The following is an 18226-nucleotide window of genomic DNA, read 5'->3' as shown; positions in this document are numbered from 1 at the left end:
CTAAAAATGTTGAATATAAATTAATTTTTGTTTCGGATCTTACCTTCATGGCTAAATACTTTTTGTCAGGTGCTTCTGTTAAAAAAGTGTCTTGGTGAAAGTTTTAGACTTTTTAGCTGCATAGTTTTCACTTTTTCGCTTTAAAAATGCTTGCACCCTTTTATACGATAGAATATTTACTATTTACTGTCTTTAATATTTAGCTCAGCTTTAAGCATGGAATATTGCGCCCACATTGTCGAACTCTTCAATGATTTACTTAAATGGGCAAAATAGGCCAATACAACATTTTCGGTAAAATTGACCGCTTGGTGTTCTCTGGCCCAAGTGGTGAATTTATTGTACGCTCGTTCATACATTTTGCGGGATCTGCCAGGAATCAAATTATTTAGCGTATTTGACGCTATTGCTGCTAAAGCAGGTGGTGTACAACTTATTTTATCACTATCACTCATTTCGGCGATTTAGGTCGCTTTACGGCTTCACTGAAACTTTATTTGACAATACAACAACGCAATTAGATTAGTACAAGGTGTTTGAATTTTGAATTAGTGTGCCATGGACATCACGATTTTTGACAGATGACACAGTGAAAGCGTAATAAGGTAAACATAGGATGTGTATCGTTTCCTAGCCAGGTTAACCGATTAATTCGGACTGGTAAATATACATATAGAACGGTTACTGAAAAAATATCTTTCTCATAGAACAACGGAGATTTGAAGCCAGAAAACCAAAGCAAATGGCCGATAACATTTTTGAAAGCCTATTTTCAAGAACCGCGTTCCGTGTAAATTCGGAGCGCGTAACCGTAATCGACAGATGACGCTAGACAGCCATGATACGCCCTCTGTTAGACAACTTTGGAAATAGCTTCGTGTTGTTATCGTATTAGCCGTGTTGTGTCAATCAGTTTTTGTCTTTTTGTGTCAGTCCGTTTGTTGATTTTGAATTTGATCACAAATTTAGCCCTGACACCTTCAGGAAAACTGTATTTCAGAATAAGAACATGAAAGGATTGTATTGCAGAGCCAAGCCTGACAAGCCAATCAAAGCAAAGTAAGTGTTGCATTAATTTCATCTGCTTTTTTCTAAATGCAACGCTTTTAGTCTGGATCAAGTTCTGGACATTATTTTTTTACCTCCTAGGATATGAAATAGCCTTTCTACGCCGGCAGTACAGGTACACAATAAGCTTATTTTAGACCGCTTGAAAAGAAAGATAAATTTAAATTTTCTACCACTGTCTTAAAATTCTCCGAAAATTCAATAATATTAAATCCTATCTAATTGTTTGTACTACATTACGAAATCCTGTTGATGATATCATTAGGCCTTACTATTGCATTAATTTAAATTTTTGTGGTACGACCTTAATTTTTAGTGTGTGAACGATGTGAACAGAAGACGTCCATGGGTTACACCTGTCTACAAGGATCAAGGATACACTTTTACGGTTTATTGAATTAATAAACAATACCGATACGTCGCGAATAAACGGATATTGCTTTTGCGAATAGTAAAAGTACGATAAAAAGGCGTGTGTTTCCCAACAGAACCGACGCCCACCTTAATTAGATGACATTGCCTAATATGACGTCATATCTGAAGGTCGAATTGCTCCATTACGGCTCTGAATCACTCTTATATAGTCTGTGATAGTAGCCAATGATCGTTCCTTCAGGTAGTTTTCGTTTCAAATTAATGTGAATTTATTACAGATGATGACATATACATGATATTTTTAACTCGTGGGAATGATTATTTATACCTAATTGCAACAAAGACCCACCTACGTGCTCAATGTCGTTCGTTCAGACGATTATTGCCCAGGAATTCTTCGGAAATTAGTAGGGTATGTGAGAACGAAGGTTGACATTTTAGTTATGACATAGAGGAACATTATTGTTACATATATTGAGTCAGTAAGGCGGACGTAAAGACCGGGCCATGGTCAAACAACTACCATGACTTTTGCAATTCCCAATTATCCAATGATCTTCTTGAGTCAATTTTTTGATTGTTCAAGAAATTCCAACCGGAAGTCACACATAAACCCAACTGATGACCGCCTAAAGGTCAACAGTTGCAATCATTTTAATGTTCCTTTGAAAACATTTTGACCTTTACGGCTAGGGATGTTTGATCATTTATCCTGTTAGTCACACTACATTAAGACGACATTTTTCTGCATGAATAACTTTTGAACCCTCAACCAAATACCTGAAGAATGAAAAGCATCTTTTTAGCGTTGAATCATATTTATTTGGAGATTCCAACCATTCAAGCCGTGACGTCTCTAAACCGATATTTCTTCTTAATTAGATATCCCATTAAATTTATAACATCATTCGGTTCTTCTTTACGTTTGTAGTAAGTCAGTTCTGTGGTTAGCAGTGTGTAGTAGTTTTGTGAACACTATTGGATTTGTAAAAGAAATGTGATTGTATTTAGGTAAGCCATTTTTGTTACTTAAATTTTAGAAGGCATATGAGAGAAATATTTGTTGAAACTTAAGAAGCTGGAGTAACTTTAAACAGTAAAACTTCATTGGTTTGCCTTAATTTAACTAAACCAACACACACGAGTTTGTGGTACCTTGTATATCAAACTAAGCGTATTAGTTATACAGGGTGGTCCAGTTTTAAATGTCAATAATTCACCAATCCATAGCCAATTAAAAAATAAGTTGACATTCATTATGTCATTTTCCTGAAAAGTGCTTCTTAATGAAAATACAGTCCTTCAAATTTCTGTTTAAAAAATCGTTTTTTTTTGTCATAACTGTCAGACCGTTGGAGCAATATTGATCAAATTTGGAACAAGCACTTTATTACACGTTATTACGGTCAAAGACCCAAAACTAACCTAACCCAACTTAAAAATTGTCTTGGAAACGGAAACTTCACTTAAGAAGTTTAAAAAATATTATTGTAGCCAGTTTTCATAGTTTCCAGACAAACTAAAAGACTTTAGTTTTGAAAATTGAATTAGAAAAGCTAAAAATGTCAGAAGCATAAAAGTTGTGTTCTAACCAGTTTTCATGCAAATCGAGAGACTTTAATACTAAAAATTGACTTGTAGACATAAAAACTACTTTTTCAAGAATTTGTTACAACAAATTCATACATTTAAACCTTAAAAATTGACTTGAACCCCAAAATGTGACTGAACTAATGAAAAGTGACATCAGAAGCTTAAAATTTGCATTTGAAGTAAGTTTTCATAATTTGAAGACAAATTTTAATACTTTAGTCTTGAAAATAGTCTTAGATGCAGGACATTGACATTAGATTCATGAAAATTGTCTTGAAAACGATCTTTTCGTGCTTTTTACTTTGCTTTTCATTTTCTTTGAATTCTGGACTATTTTTAGTGCTTCAAAACTGCTTTCAGCTTGGAAAATCGAGTTTCAAGAAGATCTTCACCAAGTTATTGACATAGCAAACTTAAAAAACAATTTTTACATTCTTCATAGACTTAAAATGGCATTCCAAGCTTTGTCACTATTAAATCGACTTCTAGACACCTCAGTGCTAAAAATTCGGGTATTTCTTAATAAACTAGACTGTTTTTAGTGTTTTAAGGCCTCAAAGTGCCTCAAATCGAGTTTCAAGACTATCTTTACAAAGTTTTTGACTTATCAGCCCGAAAAGCTAGTTTGTCCACTGACCATAATCTTGAAAATGTTATTTCAAGCTTCTTCACTATTAAATTGACTTCTACACTCATAGGTGCAATAAATTGTAGCATCTCTAAGAAATTCAGACTGTTTTTAGTGCTTTTTAAGACTGAAAAATCGAGTTTAAGACTATTTCCAAAAGTCAAGTTTCTTCAGTAATAAAAGTAAAAAATGTTGGTACCAAATGCTACAATAATACGTCTTGAGAACTAATTTTTAGAAATAAATTAGTCCGAAAATTTAATTTACTTCTAGACTTGTTCAGTCCAGAAAATTGAGTTGTACACCAATTAAAGTCTTGAAAATATACTTTTGGACTCTCTTTAGTCCTAGTAAAGTCAGTTCTAGCATTAAAAGTCAACTTTTATATTATTTTTAGTAGTAAAAAATGAGTTTCATGCACAATACAATCTTTGTCTTGATTTCCGGACTTTTTTAGTTCTTGAATGCCAGTTTCAGACACTCAAAGAGGATGGCAGTCTGAGAAAGCGAATCATAAGACCATTCCTAGTAGTAAAAAGGTTTTTATAGTCAAATTTTTACCCTTTGAGAATGACGTCAAGCAGGTGAAAAAACACGCATGTCTGGAATTAGATCACAAATTTTAACCTACAAATGCTATGAAAAATGAGTGATCATGAGAGTTTCAGTTGACATCTGGAAACTGTTTCTTTTCGTACTCGAAAAAAAGCAGCACATTTAGAATTAGCATTTGGGCCTTCTCATTGTAGCTCGCATTTAAATCAAAGTGACAGTAAATGTCAACGTTTTCAATTTGACAGGACGACAAAATTAACAACGTGCCTTTTTTTGGTAAAATTGTTTATTTCACATGTTTGATATGCGAGAAACAAAGATGTAAAAAGATGACGTCATTCTCAAAAGGTAAAAATCCAACTATAGACTATTCAGTACAAATTTGGACTTTCACAAGTCTTGGATGTTCAGTTGATGTATCTTCCTTAAGAAACGTTTTTCAGAAAAATGACATAATGCAAGTCAACTTATTTTTTGATTGGCTATCAAATGGTGAATTGACACTTAAAACTGGACCACCCTGTATAATTTAGCCCCTATTCTTTCTTCAGTTCTACAGGGTGTATTAAATTGTGTTTGTTGTTGGAAATCCTTTTGCGGGCATCAAATTAATTTAAAAAATACCACTTATTTTCTCGCTAGATTTTTCATCTATGTTAGTTGCACACATATTAATTCAAAACCAGAAATTGAAGTAGTCTATTGATATCCATAGAAATAATTAAAGGTCTGTGATATTCTTCACTTTTTCAATGGCTGTTTAATAGTAAAACAAAGATCAACACGTCATGGTCAACTATTGGAAAAAACTACAATTTTACTAGAATATAGTATTTGTTAATGCAAAAGTTAGAATTTACAATGTTTGAAATAGCTACCCATTTTACTAACACTATTAATTCATTGAGTAGTTAATGTTTTTCATGTTAATTTACAGATTGAAATACTGATATACTTTGGTAAAGTGAACATTTTGGTTAGATGGTCAATTACAGGTACAGTGATCATTAGATCTCAGCAAAGTGGATAGTTTGTGATTGGTCAAAAAAAGCAGCTTTCAGCTTCCTGCTTTTTTTTTTGACCAATCACAAACTAGGAACAGGACTCTGATTTACGCAAATGTTGCATATGTGAACTTACCATCAAGATATGAAAGTTTGAGTTTAAACTGCTGGATAACATATTTTTAAATTTTTTTTTTTAAACTGCTCTATTTTTATAACGCAACATTCTGCATTTGTATGGATCAGACACAGGACACTGTGTCTTGTATTTGCAGTTTAGAAGATCCCCATCCTAAAATTTGGAAAACTTTATACAATTATCATCTTTTGAAGACCTCTCTCTCTGGATTACCGTTTTGTTTACATTACATCTTCTGAATTATGCAACTTCTTTAGATCTTTTACAAGAGAAAGTGTGAATATTGATACTTTTGTTGACAATAAGCAACACTGTGAACAAAACTATCAGTATGTTCATGACAAATTACTCTTTATAAATTATAAAATCAAAGCCAATAATATACTATACAGGGTGGTGTTGCAACAACTAGTAGTTTCTTACATGCAGGAATATGAAAGGCAAAAGCGCAGTATCTAGTGCAAATTCGGTTCTATATCGTTCAGTTTGATCTTTGATTTCATGTTACCTTTTCAGGTGACCTTAGTTAGGTTGGGTGGCATTTACTGTGAAAGTACCGCCGTCGTTGAAGAAGTGAATGCCAATTAAGACACCAGATTACGCTGGCGTTAGTCGCGCGACCGTCTGTTTCTCCGCGTTAGTTTTTTGTCGTTCTTCATTCGCGATCTGTTTCATTATTTTCTTACCACTTTGATAATTGTTTTATTAGTTTAATTGCAAACAGTTTGTGAGCAGTAAGAGAAATCGCCATTTTTGGATTTATTGTTGATGAAATGAAAGGAGGTAAGTTTGTTTTTTTCAACTTGCACAGGAAGTACATGTAGTCAAAAAACTTGATAATTAATTGATACACCATTCAACAACCAAGGACTACTTCTAAAATCCAATCCATACTAATTTAGCTAATATTTCATAATCCACGCATATTAAATACATATGCACTGATTGGGTAACTTCCGTTAACCTCACTGATACATTGAGTAGCATCCTGCAAGTTGAAATCAATTAACCGTGGACAATTATACTAAATTCGAGTGTAATTCTTGAAAAGCAAATAAATCTTCACGTAACCAGTAGAAAATTTAAATGAGAGAAAGGAAAGTTCATCATTTTGTGAATCAAGTGTATTTTCTCTTTGCAAGTACCTACCTAAAGAATTGGCCACGCCACGCCAGATTTTTCTCCCTCGTATATCTCCAACCTGTTAAGATTTGCCGTATGTATGTAAAAAGATTGCTTCGGGCTGTAAAGAAAGTGATCTCGTTTCGATTACGGAACACTATAAAGCAAAATCAAAACACACACACATACACATTATTAATGGAAAATCAACAAGTTATTTGGTAATCTGGAGGTTTTTCTTTTGAAATCGGTTTAAAATTGAATTGCCGCCAAGCCGCAAGTAAAATTAAATTTATTTTGATTTTGGTTTCGGCCAGGTGATTTCGTTATTGCCGTGGTTGGTTAATTGCCATTTAAAAGCAAATTAATATTGACTCAGATTTTCATGTCTAGGCTTTTTACTTTTAAAACTGTTTAGAGTAGTTGCAGTTTAAAAAAAAAATTGTATTTGAAAGTATTTGCAAGCGGACATAAAACTTGCTTTTTTTTGCAAAATTTTTCTAGTTTTTACCTTACAAAACAGGTTTAACATTGTAAATAATACAGTAGCAGTATTGCGTTTTAGTGCAAAAGGTGCTTAAAAAAATATTGAAAATTAGTAGTTTTTTTGCCAGGCTTTGGTAAAAAATTAGCAAATAGATGATTTTAACTTTACTTTAATGAAGAAAATGTGGTTAATTCCCTTGATACAAATCTGAGTAAATGTAAAATAGTATATTCTATATTAAGAGCGGAAAGTACACTGACTGTCAAACTGTGATTAAAATTCTTCCATAATCTTCTTTCTTACTCCTACAGAATGTACAGCCTCCAAGTATTTCTAAACTATTTTTCTGAATACTTTTCTTAATCTTTACGTCCCGAGCTAAAAATTTTTTAATGTATTTCTTCCATAATTCAATGAATACACTAACTGGAGACCAAAAAATTGCTGGTTAACATTTTTGCAACAAAGTGAACATTTCAAGGGTTAGAATAGTCGGAAAAAGTTGTCTCTGAAGATTTGTGACATATTTATTAACAATCTGGAAAAACATATTCTAAGAAAATCTTGTGAAGTACAAAATGCAGAAGGCATTGTGTAAAACTACTAATACAACTAATAAACTACGAATAATTATTATATTAAATAATCCCCGAACTATGGCTTTTACAACAAAATAATCGGACCTCGTAAAATACATCACCTATTTAACAAATTTATGCAAATTCTTGTTTAACCAATTATTACTTAATATACAAAAAAATCACCCATTTAAAAGCATTTTACGCAACAATTTTGTTGTCGGCCTCCACGACCTTAATCCTAAATTTTTCATAAAATTATAGTACCTCTTTATTTACAATTTTGAACGTTTTAACGTGGGATTGAAATGCTAAAATACGCCAAAACCTGTTTATCGGTTATGTAAATTAAAATCCACTCTGTAATGATTATTTTAAAAGCGCAACTGTGCAAGAGTGAAAGTCTACGTGGTATCGGTGTTGAATATGTAGTGGATTTGGAATAAGTAATAATGCGGTAGTTCATGTAACACTAGAGTGAAATATATCTGTCTACCAGTTAACATGATTGTTATGGAGAATAGTAATTAGTATGTTTTTGTCAGCTTGGTGATTTTGGTGTAAATCTAGTCATTTACAGCAGCAGAACCAAGTTAGAGTAAATATAGTCGTATGAGCCAGTCAAATAACTATGTTGACACCATCAAATGTTGTTTATCTAAAATTGTATTGCTCCACAAGGAGCCACACCAGAACTTCCTTTATGCCATCTAAAAATATCACATTTTGGTTGAAATTTGGTCACATCAAGTTGAAATTTAAAAAAAAATGGTTTTAACGCAACTTTTGAAGTAAATTTAGCCAAAACTGCGATTTACATAATGATGGGCGTAAACTTACCGTAACCAGTTATTTACCGGTATGGTAAAGTAAAATTGAAAACGTAAAATTCAGTGTCACAGGAAAATTTACCAGTAAATTTATGGGTCTAATTGAAATTGGAATTTTCTTGTCATGGCTATCATTAATAATTTGAAAAGTCTAATAAATCTGAATCACTACATTTTCCATGCACCCCCTGTATAGTAGCGGCACTAACGGACTGTGAAACTTCCAGAATCTCTAAGTTATTTCGCAGAAACTGGTTTGATAAAATGAAATTGGATCACCCTGTAACTCGGTTATTTTTGGGAGTTTGGGGAGGTTGAACCACTCAAGTTAACCGTTTTGAGCTCCTCTTTCCAGTGGTGTAGAGCAAAAAAATCTATCTAAAAAATTTCGTACAGGGTGACAAAAATAGTGAACCATCATACTTTTCTTGCACACGCTGTAAACTGGAAACATAAACGGTGGTCCAAACTTACAGTATTGGGTTAAGGAGTGATTAGGAACATTTTTTGTCTAAACTTTTACCGTTTTTGAATTACTTAGGAAAAACTGGTTTGGTGGAACAAAATATTTAAATCAGTTGAAATTGTGGTCTGAAGTTTTTGAACTCGGACAGACAGTCAGGGACAAAATCGCCTGTAAAACCCACTTGGAGTAAGAAAATGTCTGTTTTAAGCACATTTTTAGAATCCTCATTAAATTTCCTATTCAATAACCTGAAAAAACACTTAAAAATTTGGTAGAGTCACGGAAAAAAGCGACGTCAAAATTTGAACTGCCAGAAAATTTACTGGTAATTTACCCATCACTAAAAAAAGTAAATAATTTACACCTATTAGTTCTGGTAAAAGCGCTCAACAACTAAAAGTCAAAGACTCAACACATGACTAGGTTTGCACCAGCAAAAAACGCACTTTCAAGATCTAACGTGAATTTGAAAAATTAATTTACTTTAAGTACCTAAAATATGGATTTACAGGAAACTTAATTTCCATAATGTAATAAAATTTTCGGTAATCAATTCAGTCCTTTAACTTCGTAATTATTATTATTGTTTTTTTAATTATTTTACTAAATTTTAGAGTAGGAAGTTAACATTGACATTATTAATATTCTTATATCTAGACTATTTTAGATACTAAGTAATGTTAATTATATGTTTGCGACTTTACCCAGTACTGCAACCCAATTTCAATTACAATGAAATTAAATACCACAACTTCCTTAAATTTCTCGAAAATTACTACCATCATCAGTGATTTCTACTAATCTTACGGTCTATCGAGAACACGTCTTACTTTTAATCCCGGAACGAAAAAAATTCGATTTTCTCCTGTCCAATTATGGTACAAACGAATTAATTAGGCAAAACAAGAAAAAATGGCAAATTAACAGCGGTATTAGCTTACAATTGTATATTTAAGGGTCATTATGTAAAAATTGAATTAATAGACGTGTAATTAATTTTACGGATTTCTTCACTTTTAATAAATGCCACTTCTGTTAATATGCGAAGGTTCAACTATTAATTCTCAAGCCACTATATGGCTGCCATTATGGTTTTAATATGCGTAGAATCTCGGAAATCTTGACCTGGAGAACAAAGTACATTACAATTAGACTGAAACACTTTTAGGCGACAGTTTATAATTAATATGAAATGACAGAGCAAAATTTGTTTTTTCGTTCTTTAACCCTGAAGTGAACAGACTACAAAAAGATTCTTCTTTTCAAGCTTCATTTGGACTTTAAAAGTGTAAAAACATGCTTACGATTTTGGTATCGTGTAATTTGTATTTACCCATGAAAGTTAATGTTTCACGCAATATTTAGAAACTTTTTTGCTTTGCAGGTGCTTATAATGGTGTCTAGGAGGAAAATATTGTCGAAGTCGAGGGACGACATCAACGTGTTGTCAAACGGACAACCGGACGATTCCGAAGACGTATGGTACCAGAAAGAAAAATTATTTAAGGTTGGTACTATTGTAAAAAAATTTATTTGACACGCTCGGGTTTGGAATCACTAAATTGTTTCTGTGAAGTACATTTGGTGTTTGCTTGTCACTGTAGCGATAAAATTGTTTTTTTTTTAGACAATCTGTTTTTTGATTAATACCTCGCTGGTTTAGTAGTGTTTATATGGTTACTGCCAAACGGTTTTCAGATATTAAATTGGGTTTGTCACGTTTTTAATTATTAAAGGATTCAATAACCGACTGGTTTGTCAACATTTCAAAATGACTGGAATTTACTAAAATAAGTGTTTATTCTGCATAACTTTTTCTATCTTTGGAGGTATTATCTAAGTTAGAGAGAACAAACCACAAATTTTTGTAAGAATTGTATTGCAAAAAATACAGGGTGGTCCAAATTGATTGTAACATATTTAAAGGGTGGAAAGTACATAAAAAATAAACTCGAAAGTGTCATATAAACTATGGTCGAAAAGCGCCCCCTAGCAGAGCTAGCAAACCCTAAAATATGTACCCCAAAAAACAGGTATTTTTATTTTAATTCCTAATCAATAAAAACCCAAATGAAATTTGGCAAATTTGTCACCATTTTGAAGTAACAATTTGGAAAGTTTATAAAAATGACTGTACCTGAAAACTATGCAAAATAAAAAGTAATGCCAAGACAAACTTTTCTTGGGAAAAAGTATGGGCTATCACATGTGCCACATTAGAATGTCCTAAAATTATAGCTTATAGAAATTTGAAGCTGTCAAACTTTTTGTACGGCTTCCGTAGCTGTCCGGATTATATTCAAAATTTGAAAAAATTTCCAAATAAACATACACAATATAGCAAACATACATTCCAAATTTCATTTGAGTAACTTTTTTTGTTAGGAATTAAAATTTAAAAAATTGTCTTGGTGCCTCACTTTTACAGTTCGCTAGCTCCGCTAGAGGGCACTTTTAGACTATAGTTTATATGACACTTTGGAGTTTATTTTTTATGTACTTTCCACTCTTGAATTATCTTACAATCTATTTGGACCACCCTGTATAGGTATTTTAGTGTATGATGTGTAATAGACTCATCAATATTCCCTTGTTTTTCCCACTTTGAGGTATAATTGCTAACTTATTGAATATCATAATAACTATTAATTTGTCTAATAGTGGTTTAGCCATAATTCACATTATGTTTTCAGATCAATTCATTAATAATTGAATTACGATTATTCAAATAAACTAATTCCTTATATGCATGCTTTCTAATGATTTATTAACATTGCTAATTTTACCAATTACTCGAAAATTGCAGTAGAAAAAATGATTTATGTAAATTTGTGGTTTAGTTTAAGTGCTAATTGCAAATTCAAAGAAATTGTGGTACAATTCTTGAAATGCATGTTATTTATAATGTGTTTGTTCTTAAACAAGCTCTGACGATTTGTAAACGTGATTTTTAAGAGTTTTAGGAGACTAACCCATTAATTAGAAATTTTCTGAAATTATTGCAGTGGCTTTAAAATTCTCTAAAAATATCACATTACTGCTAAATTGCCTGTGCACAGACACAATATAATAAAATAGTTAAAAAAAAAGTAAACAATAGAATATTATGGTAATTGTTATTTATTCGTTTGACTTGTTTCGTAATGAATTATTTTATTAAACAAATAAATCTTGTAATTTATGGTAACGAATTCCGTGAATATGGTTAGAACATGTGCTACTATGAGAACTATTTCAATTGGATAATTTATCACACTTGGGCAAAAGAGGAAAAAATGTTTTCATGTAATTTCTATTGATCAGACCTTAAGGTCTAATAATGCTTTAGAAGCCAAAATCGTAATGATAAACAATTTAATGTAATTAACAAGAAGAATTGTGATTTCATTGCGGTAAAACACAAAAAAGTGGAAATCTTCCGCTCTCTACCGGTCCAACTAACAAATCAGTGGTTGTCCATCGACAAAGTCCATATATTATGTGTCAAATAAGATAGTTATTCAGGATTGAATGAAGGAGTGCATGAAGGGTTTTAAAATTTGTAAATTAGGCCAAACGTGTCACGTGATCTAGAAAACACTTGACCCAAAAAATGGTTTGGTAGTTATGAAAAAGTCACGTGATTATTTATATTTTAAATGAAAAAAAAAAGGACAAAATGGCGGAATTCTGTGTGCGTGTGTCACGTGATTTTGACAGAACAGAAATGTAAAAAATTTTTAGAAAAATACTAAATCAAAATAGCCGGGAAAAAAATTCTTCAAAAAATATGAATTAAGAAAAATTATGGGAGATTTCCAAGTTCAGCTAAGCGTAACTCGGTTATTTGGAAAAGTGTCAAAAAAGTGTGAAAAAATTGTAGGGAATTTCCCTTTCTACAAAATTCAGTTAGGGCACTTTTGCCCTAAAGGGCTTCTTTAGGGAGATATTCCCTTAAACACTATGTCAAAGCACAAAAATGAGCTGTAAATGATCTTAAACAAGTTCAACCAAACGTAACTCGATTCTTTGGAAAAATATCAAGAAAGTGTTACAGACTAAAGTTGTATGGAATTTTATGTTCTACAAGATTGCATTAAGGTACTTTTGCCCTAAAGGAATAATATACAATATTTCCCTGTACCGTTTCCTAAATACAGCTCTTTTAATTATTGATCACCCGGTACATCCAATCAATTTTTTATAAGAGTTATTAAAAAAAAAGTTGCAAAACATAATATAATAGCAGGAATGCAGTTGATTTTGAGTGTTGTGTTATTTAAATTTTTGATTGACACACATCAAAGAAATCAAACTTTTTCACACTCTGAACCACATTTAGTTCTTTGAAACTCAAGAATACCAATAATTTAAAACACAAAGAACCAAAACTCAAAAGCTTTAAATTGCATTCACCCGTGTGAAATGAATTGGAGTAGAAAAAACAGGTTCAGGAATTAATCGTCAGATAATGGCATTTAAGTGTATAGAGATCTAAATACCAAATAAACAATCTAGATACTAATCTTTAATAGCTGAACCGCCAAACAAAGAACGGATCAAAATGATGCATTGCATAACCCAGTAACGTTTTGCTACACATATAAAACAACCTTGCTAATAATTTTGCATGTTAAAAGAGCGGCGGTACTGGGTACGTACCGTTAAGCAACAACTTTAAGTTATGTACAGGGTGTGTAAATTAACTGCTTTATTATGTAGACTAAGTGGATTCTTCCATAAACAAGGATCATCACTTGATTACATAATTAACGACTTTTGCATGATTAGTAATAATAATAATTATTATAGTAGCACAATAATATTATAATCCTTCTTTAAGAGTTATATTGCATTAGTTTCACTTTTGATTGTTAAAAAAAAGTAAATAAACATTTGCCTTGACCTATCCAGTAACTATTTGCATTTCTTTTATATGCGAATAGTAAACTCATCGCAGTAAAAAACACACTGAGTAAAGTCCGGTTAATTTGAATTTAATAGCTTTTAATGTCAAACTGTACTATACGATGACTCTTTCAATCGATTATTGTTCAACATTGCTACGGTTGTTTCATCATCGCGTTTTAATGTATTTACCAGCATCCACTGAAACTAGAATGGTTGACAACACAACAGAAGGATAGTCTCATAGAAATCACATAAAAATTCCTGAATTGCAAAACAAGACCTTTTATATAGCCGAAGATTTCACTGACCGTCCATGTGAAATTTTCACTTTATTTATACAGAGTAATTGTAACATCCTTTTAAAGAATTAATTAAAATTTTTCAGTTTCACATACGAAGCGTTTCGGTTTTGTTGTGTAACTTTGCATAATCGTTAAGTGTGTTAAAAGTTACTTCAAATTTAATTTAAACTTGTTTATTAAACATAGTTGTTGTATTTGTGTGTAAACAAAATTCTGTGATGTGTTTTCGTACAAAATTCTATTTTCTATAAAAGAATTGACAGTAATAAAGTACCTCGTTCGTTACCTTTTCTTATTACCTTCTTTTCTTAAGTTAGTTTGGTCGTTTTTGTCCGCAAATAACTCCTTTGACATTTGAACCAATATTTTTTCTAGGATCATATCCAGGAAGTGTTAAATAAGTGGACTCAAATTGATGATGAAATCTGGTCGAAAGTTATAGTTTTGGAAAGAAATCGTAGAGTTGCCAAAGCCTATGCTCGAGCTCCTGTTTTGACAGTTAACGGATCGGATGCTGGATTTGATGGGTTCAGGTCAGAAACTCATGCTTCTAATACAAGAAAAAAATTAAAAATTGATAAATTTTAGGATTGGTTTGTCAGGATTCGAGAATCCTTTAAGAGATAAACGCACGGAGGAATGTAGACGCCATATAGGGCACGTAAGTATCCTTTAACTGGATTAAAGCTTTTAAAGTAATAATATTTAAATTGCAAGGGTGTGAAAATCAAAATGGACGAAAATGGCAACATACTGATTAAAAGACTGTCTCGCTCAAACATTTTCATTAGACATACCACGTTAGACGAGGAAAGTGCCATATCGACCGAACTTTTGAAACTGCCACACGGAGCCCTACCACCCAATAAAGCTTTTACATTGTTTGATATGAAGAAATTTCAGGTACTAAAACCTTAATCTGTTGGTTAAAAAAAAATTCTAATTTGTTAATAATTCAGGTAAATGTAACTGACGAATTGAAACGTGCTTATCCGAACAGAAGACGACTAGAAAATCAATGCCTTAGCGCCATAGCTTTCGTGAAAAACGAACAAGACCTGCTTAAATGTCCTTTGTGGATGTTGGTCGTCAATTTAGTGGCCATTGATATGCTTAAATCACAAATTCCCATGGGTATAATGAAACCCCAACAATTATGAACTAATTTATAAAGATGTTATAATTATTTAGAGTCGCAAATAAGAGGACCAGTTCCCACTCCTATTGAAGATGGAAACTACTCGGTGTGTAATAATGGAAAAAATTCAAACTCTAATGGGAAACCCAGTTTGGATGGTCAGCAATACACCAACAGCTCAATAGGCACTGACAGTTACAGTAGTGGTAGCAATAAAGAGGTTTTGAAGAAGGAAAATCATCCTCCTGAACTTCCACCCAGAAAGATAATGGAACCCTGTAATATACCTCAGGTTAGTATTGATATTTGTGTTCTGAATTGTGTACTGGGTCTGCATGAAAAAACAAGCAATATGGAAATGTTAGCCTTATTCATAGTTAGTTCGATAAAGTGTTTGCTTTAGAGGAAATTGAAAATGTTGATCATACAGTTTTTAAGGTTTGGATAAGGTGGATAAGAAAGTGTTTTATTGCATAATTGATGTTGTTATGATCCATTTTTGCTTGCTACTTTGAATATTTACTGCAAATGGTATAAGCAAGCAATTTGTTTATAGTAAATTTTAATCATTTAAAGGTGTGATCTGGAGTAATAAAATACTTGCAACTTTTAAAAATAACTTGCACTGACCAATATTATAAAAATCTCTTAAAACTTCATTTTTGCTTACTAACACTTTCAGTGTTTATGACAAATTTTATTAAGCAAGCGATTGGTTTGCAGCCAATTTGAAAGATAATGAGATTTGTTTCTTGACCAATTTAAGACTTCAATACAGTGTGTTGAAAGTGAAAACAGTTACACTCCGTTGTATCAACGCTATTTTAATAATTTTTACTTTCTCGCAAATCAAAATAAAAACTTGTTTGGGACACCTCGTTCAGGAAATGATGATGATGATGAGTAATAGACAATTTTGTATTTTTGAGGTAATTTCTTAAAGCTAAATTTGATTATATTTAATAATCTACAAGCATTTAAATCAATACTATACTGGATGTTTCTGGAACTTTAAATTTTTGAACTGAACCCACATGTAGTTGCAATCTTGGTGATGCCAAAAGCAGAAACACGTGTCCTTTTGTCAAAGTTTTCTATATTTTTTAACCTTTCAACTTAGCTGACGTCTAACCTCACTTTTGATATCATTGTCTTATTTAACATTGCAATCTGAATACTTAAAATTTCTATAATCGTTGATTTTAACTAAGTCTACATTTTTTCAGGTTTTTTTTCTGTGTATATACATTAGCCACCCAAACCGTTCATTAAAAGTTTATTAGGATCCCATATCAATAGAAATTTGAAATTTTAGAATTATTAATGTCTGTAGCTACTAAAAAACAAAATAAAAAGTTCAGGTTCGTATTTGAATATTTGAAGTTGATGATGGTATCTAAAAAACGAAACGTCGGAGCTTAAAACTATTGAGCATTGATTTTCCAAAAAAATCAATAATAAATAAAAAATTAAATAATAAAAAAATAAATTAGACTTTTTCGGTTTTTGTCGGATATCTCAGGATTTAATAAAAAATGTTGTTTGTTTTTACCAAGTTATTTATCCATAAAATGCGGAACTTTGCGTCCATTTAACTAAAGCTCTATCAACTTTTTGTTTCTGAGATAGCAATGCTAATAATGCATCGAATTTGTAACACCCTGTATAACGAGGTAACTCAGCAAAAAATTGCAGTAAGCTAGTTTTTAAGCTTCTGGAATGAATTCCTTAATTTTGTTAATTTACTTTGATAAATCCTGCACAGGGTGTTGGAAAATTATAAATAGAAAACCAGATGAACTGAACATTTCTAAGATGTTTTTTTAAGAACTTTTAGAATGTAAAAATAATTTTAAGAATAACAATTTGTAGCCGGACTATGACAGTTCTCGAGAGGAACCACTGCCAAGCTCAATTAGACGAATACCTTCGACCAAAAACAAAAATAAAATTAAGAAGATAAAGAAACAACCAGGTAAGCACACTTTTCAAAGTGTTTTATTTTTTTAATGCGTTTACTCTAAGACTTATTTATTTTTAGTACCTAATTTTAAATGAATTATTTTATTCTTATACTCTAGATGATCCATATTATTGTGGTATGAAAGCGCGGATTCCAAATTTCGTGGCCAAACTGACGGGAAAGAAATTCAATCAATCCAACTGTAAATCGAGCAAAGCGGATCAACATCAACAAAGAGCTCAAATACAAAATCAACAAATCTACGGACACCATCAACACTATCATCATCCTTCAGCGATGGAACAACACGTGAGACGAGTTTCCCAAGTTAAATATCCCAGTTTGATGCCCAGTAGTATGTGGAGTGCCAGAAGTTTGGATAGTGGATTAGGTAAACGATAGATTTTAATGTAACTAGTTATGAAAAGTACCATTTTTTGTAACAGAATAATTTATAGTCTAAAAGGGTTAGAGTGTGTAAATAACAAAATTTTTTGGTAATTTAGATACTGCAGGATCGTCTCAATCCCCTTACAACCACTATACCATGCTGTACAGATTTCAAGCTCAACCATCAAGAGGATACATTCCAGTACCACCTGGAACAGTTTACATAGGAGAATGGGATTAGTATTTATGTTATATTTTGTATTTTATGGTGCTAATAAAATTGTAATATAAATAAATGTCACTTTTTTATTGGTTTAAATATTGTATTATGAATACTTTTATGTTTAATCCACATTCATTTCAAAGTTGTACATAATTTAATATAAATAATCCATTTGAAGTTTGAACAAAATGTAGAACAGATATTTGTCTGTAAAAATTATGTAATTATTATTAGTATAAAATAACTAAAACTGTATTAAATACCACATCATGCATAGTTGTTATTAAACCGTTGTTATAAAAATACTCGTTCAATTAATTTAAAATATGTTGTATGTAAATATGTCTTGTAAGGGGCTTTGTATTTACTTCTTGTAATAATTGTTTTTGTATAATTTTTTGTACAGGTTAGATGAAACCTAGTTATTAAACTGTGATATATCTGTTCAATGTTTTTTGTTATTCCTGCACTAACA

At 31.7% G+C, this 18226-nt stretch overlaps 1 protein-coding gene across 1 annotated transcript; it reads left to right on the top strand.

The window, feature by feature from the left end:
- Positions 1-918: 918 nt before the first annotated feature.
- LOC145724607 (uncharacterized) lies at positions 919-18195 on the top strand. The gene is made up of 13 exons (XM_081972955.1): positions 919-1059; positions 1111-1183; positions 1385-1651; positions 1722-1855; positions 10230-10352; positions 14413-14570; positions 14626-14698; positions 14755-14940; positions 14997-15171; positions 15229-15467; positions 17048-17150; positions 17257-17529; positions 17645-18195. Exons 3-13 carry the CDS (start codon positions 1579-1581, stop codon positions 17767-17769), a joined length of 1662 nt encoding a protein of 553 aa, XP_081829081.1. The 5' UTR covers positions 919-1059; positions 1111-1183; positions 1385-1578; the 3' UTR covers positions 17770-18195.
- Positions 18196-18226: the final 31 nt, after the last annotated feature.

This window comes from Ips typographus, linkage group LG2 (genome assembly GCF_016097725.1).
Source record: "Ips typographus isolate SLU linkage group LG2, UJ_Ityp_2.0, whole genome shotgun sequence".
Taxonomy (NCBI): Eukaryota; Metazoa; Arthropoda; class Insecta; order Coleoptera; family Curculionidae; genus Ips; species Ips typographus.
This window is presented reverse-complemented; position numbering and strand designations above follow the sequence as displayed.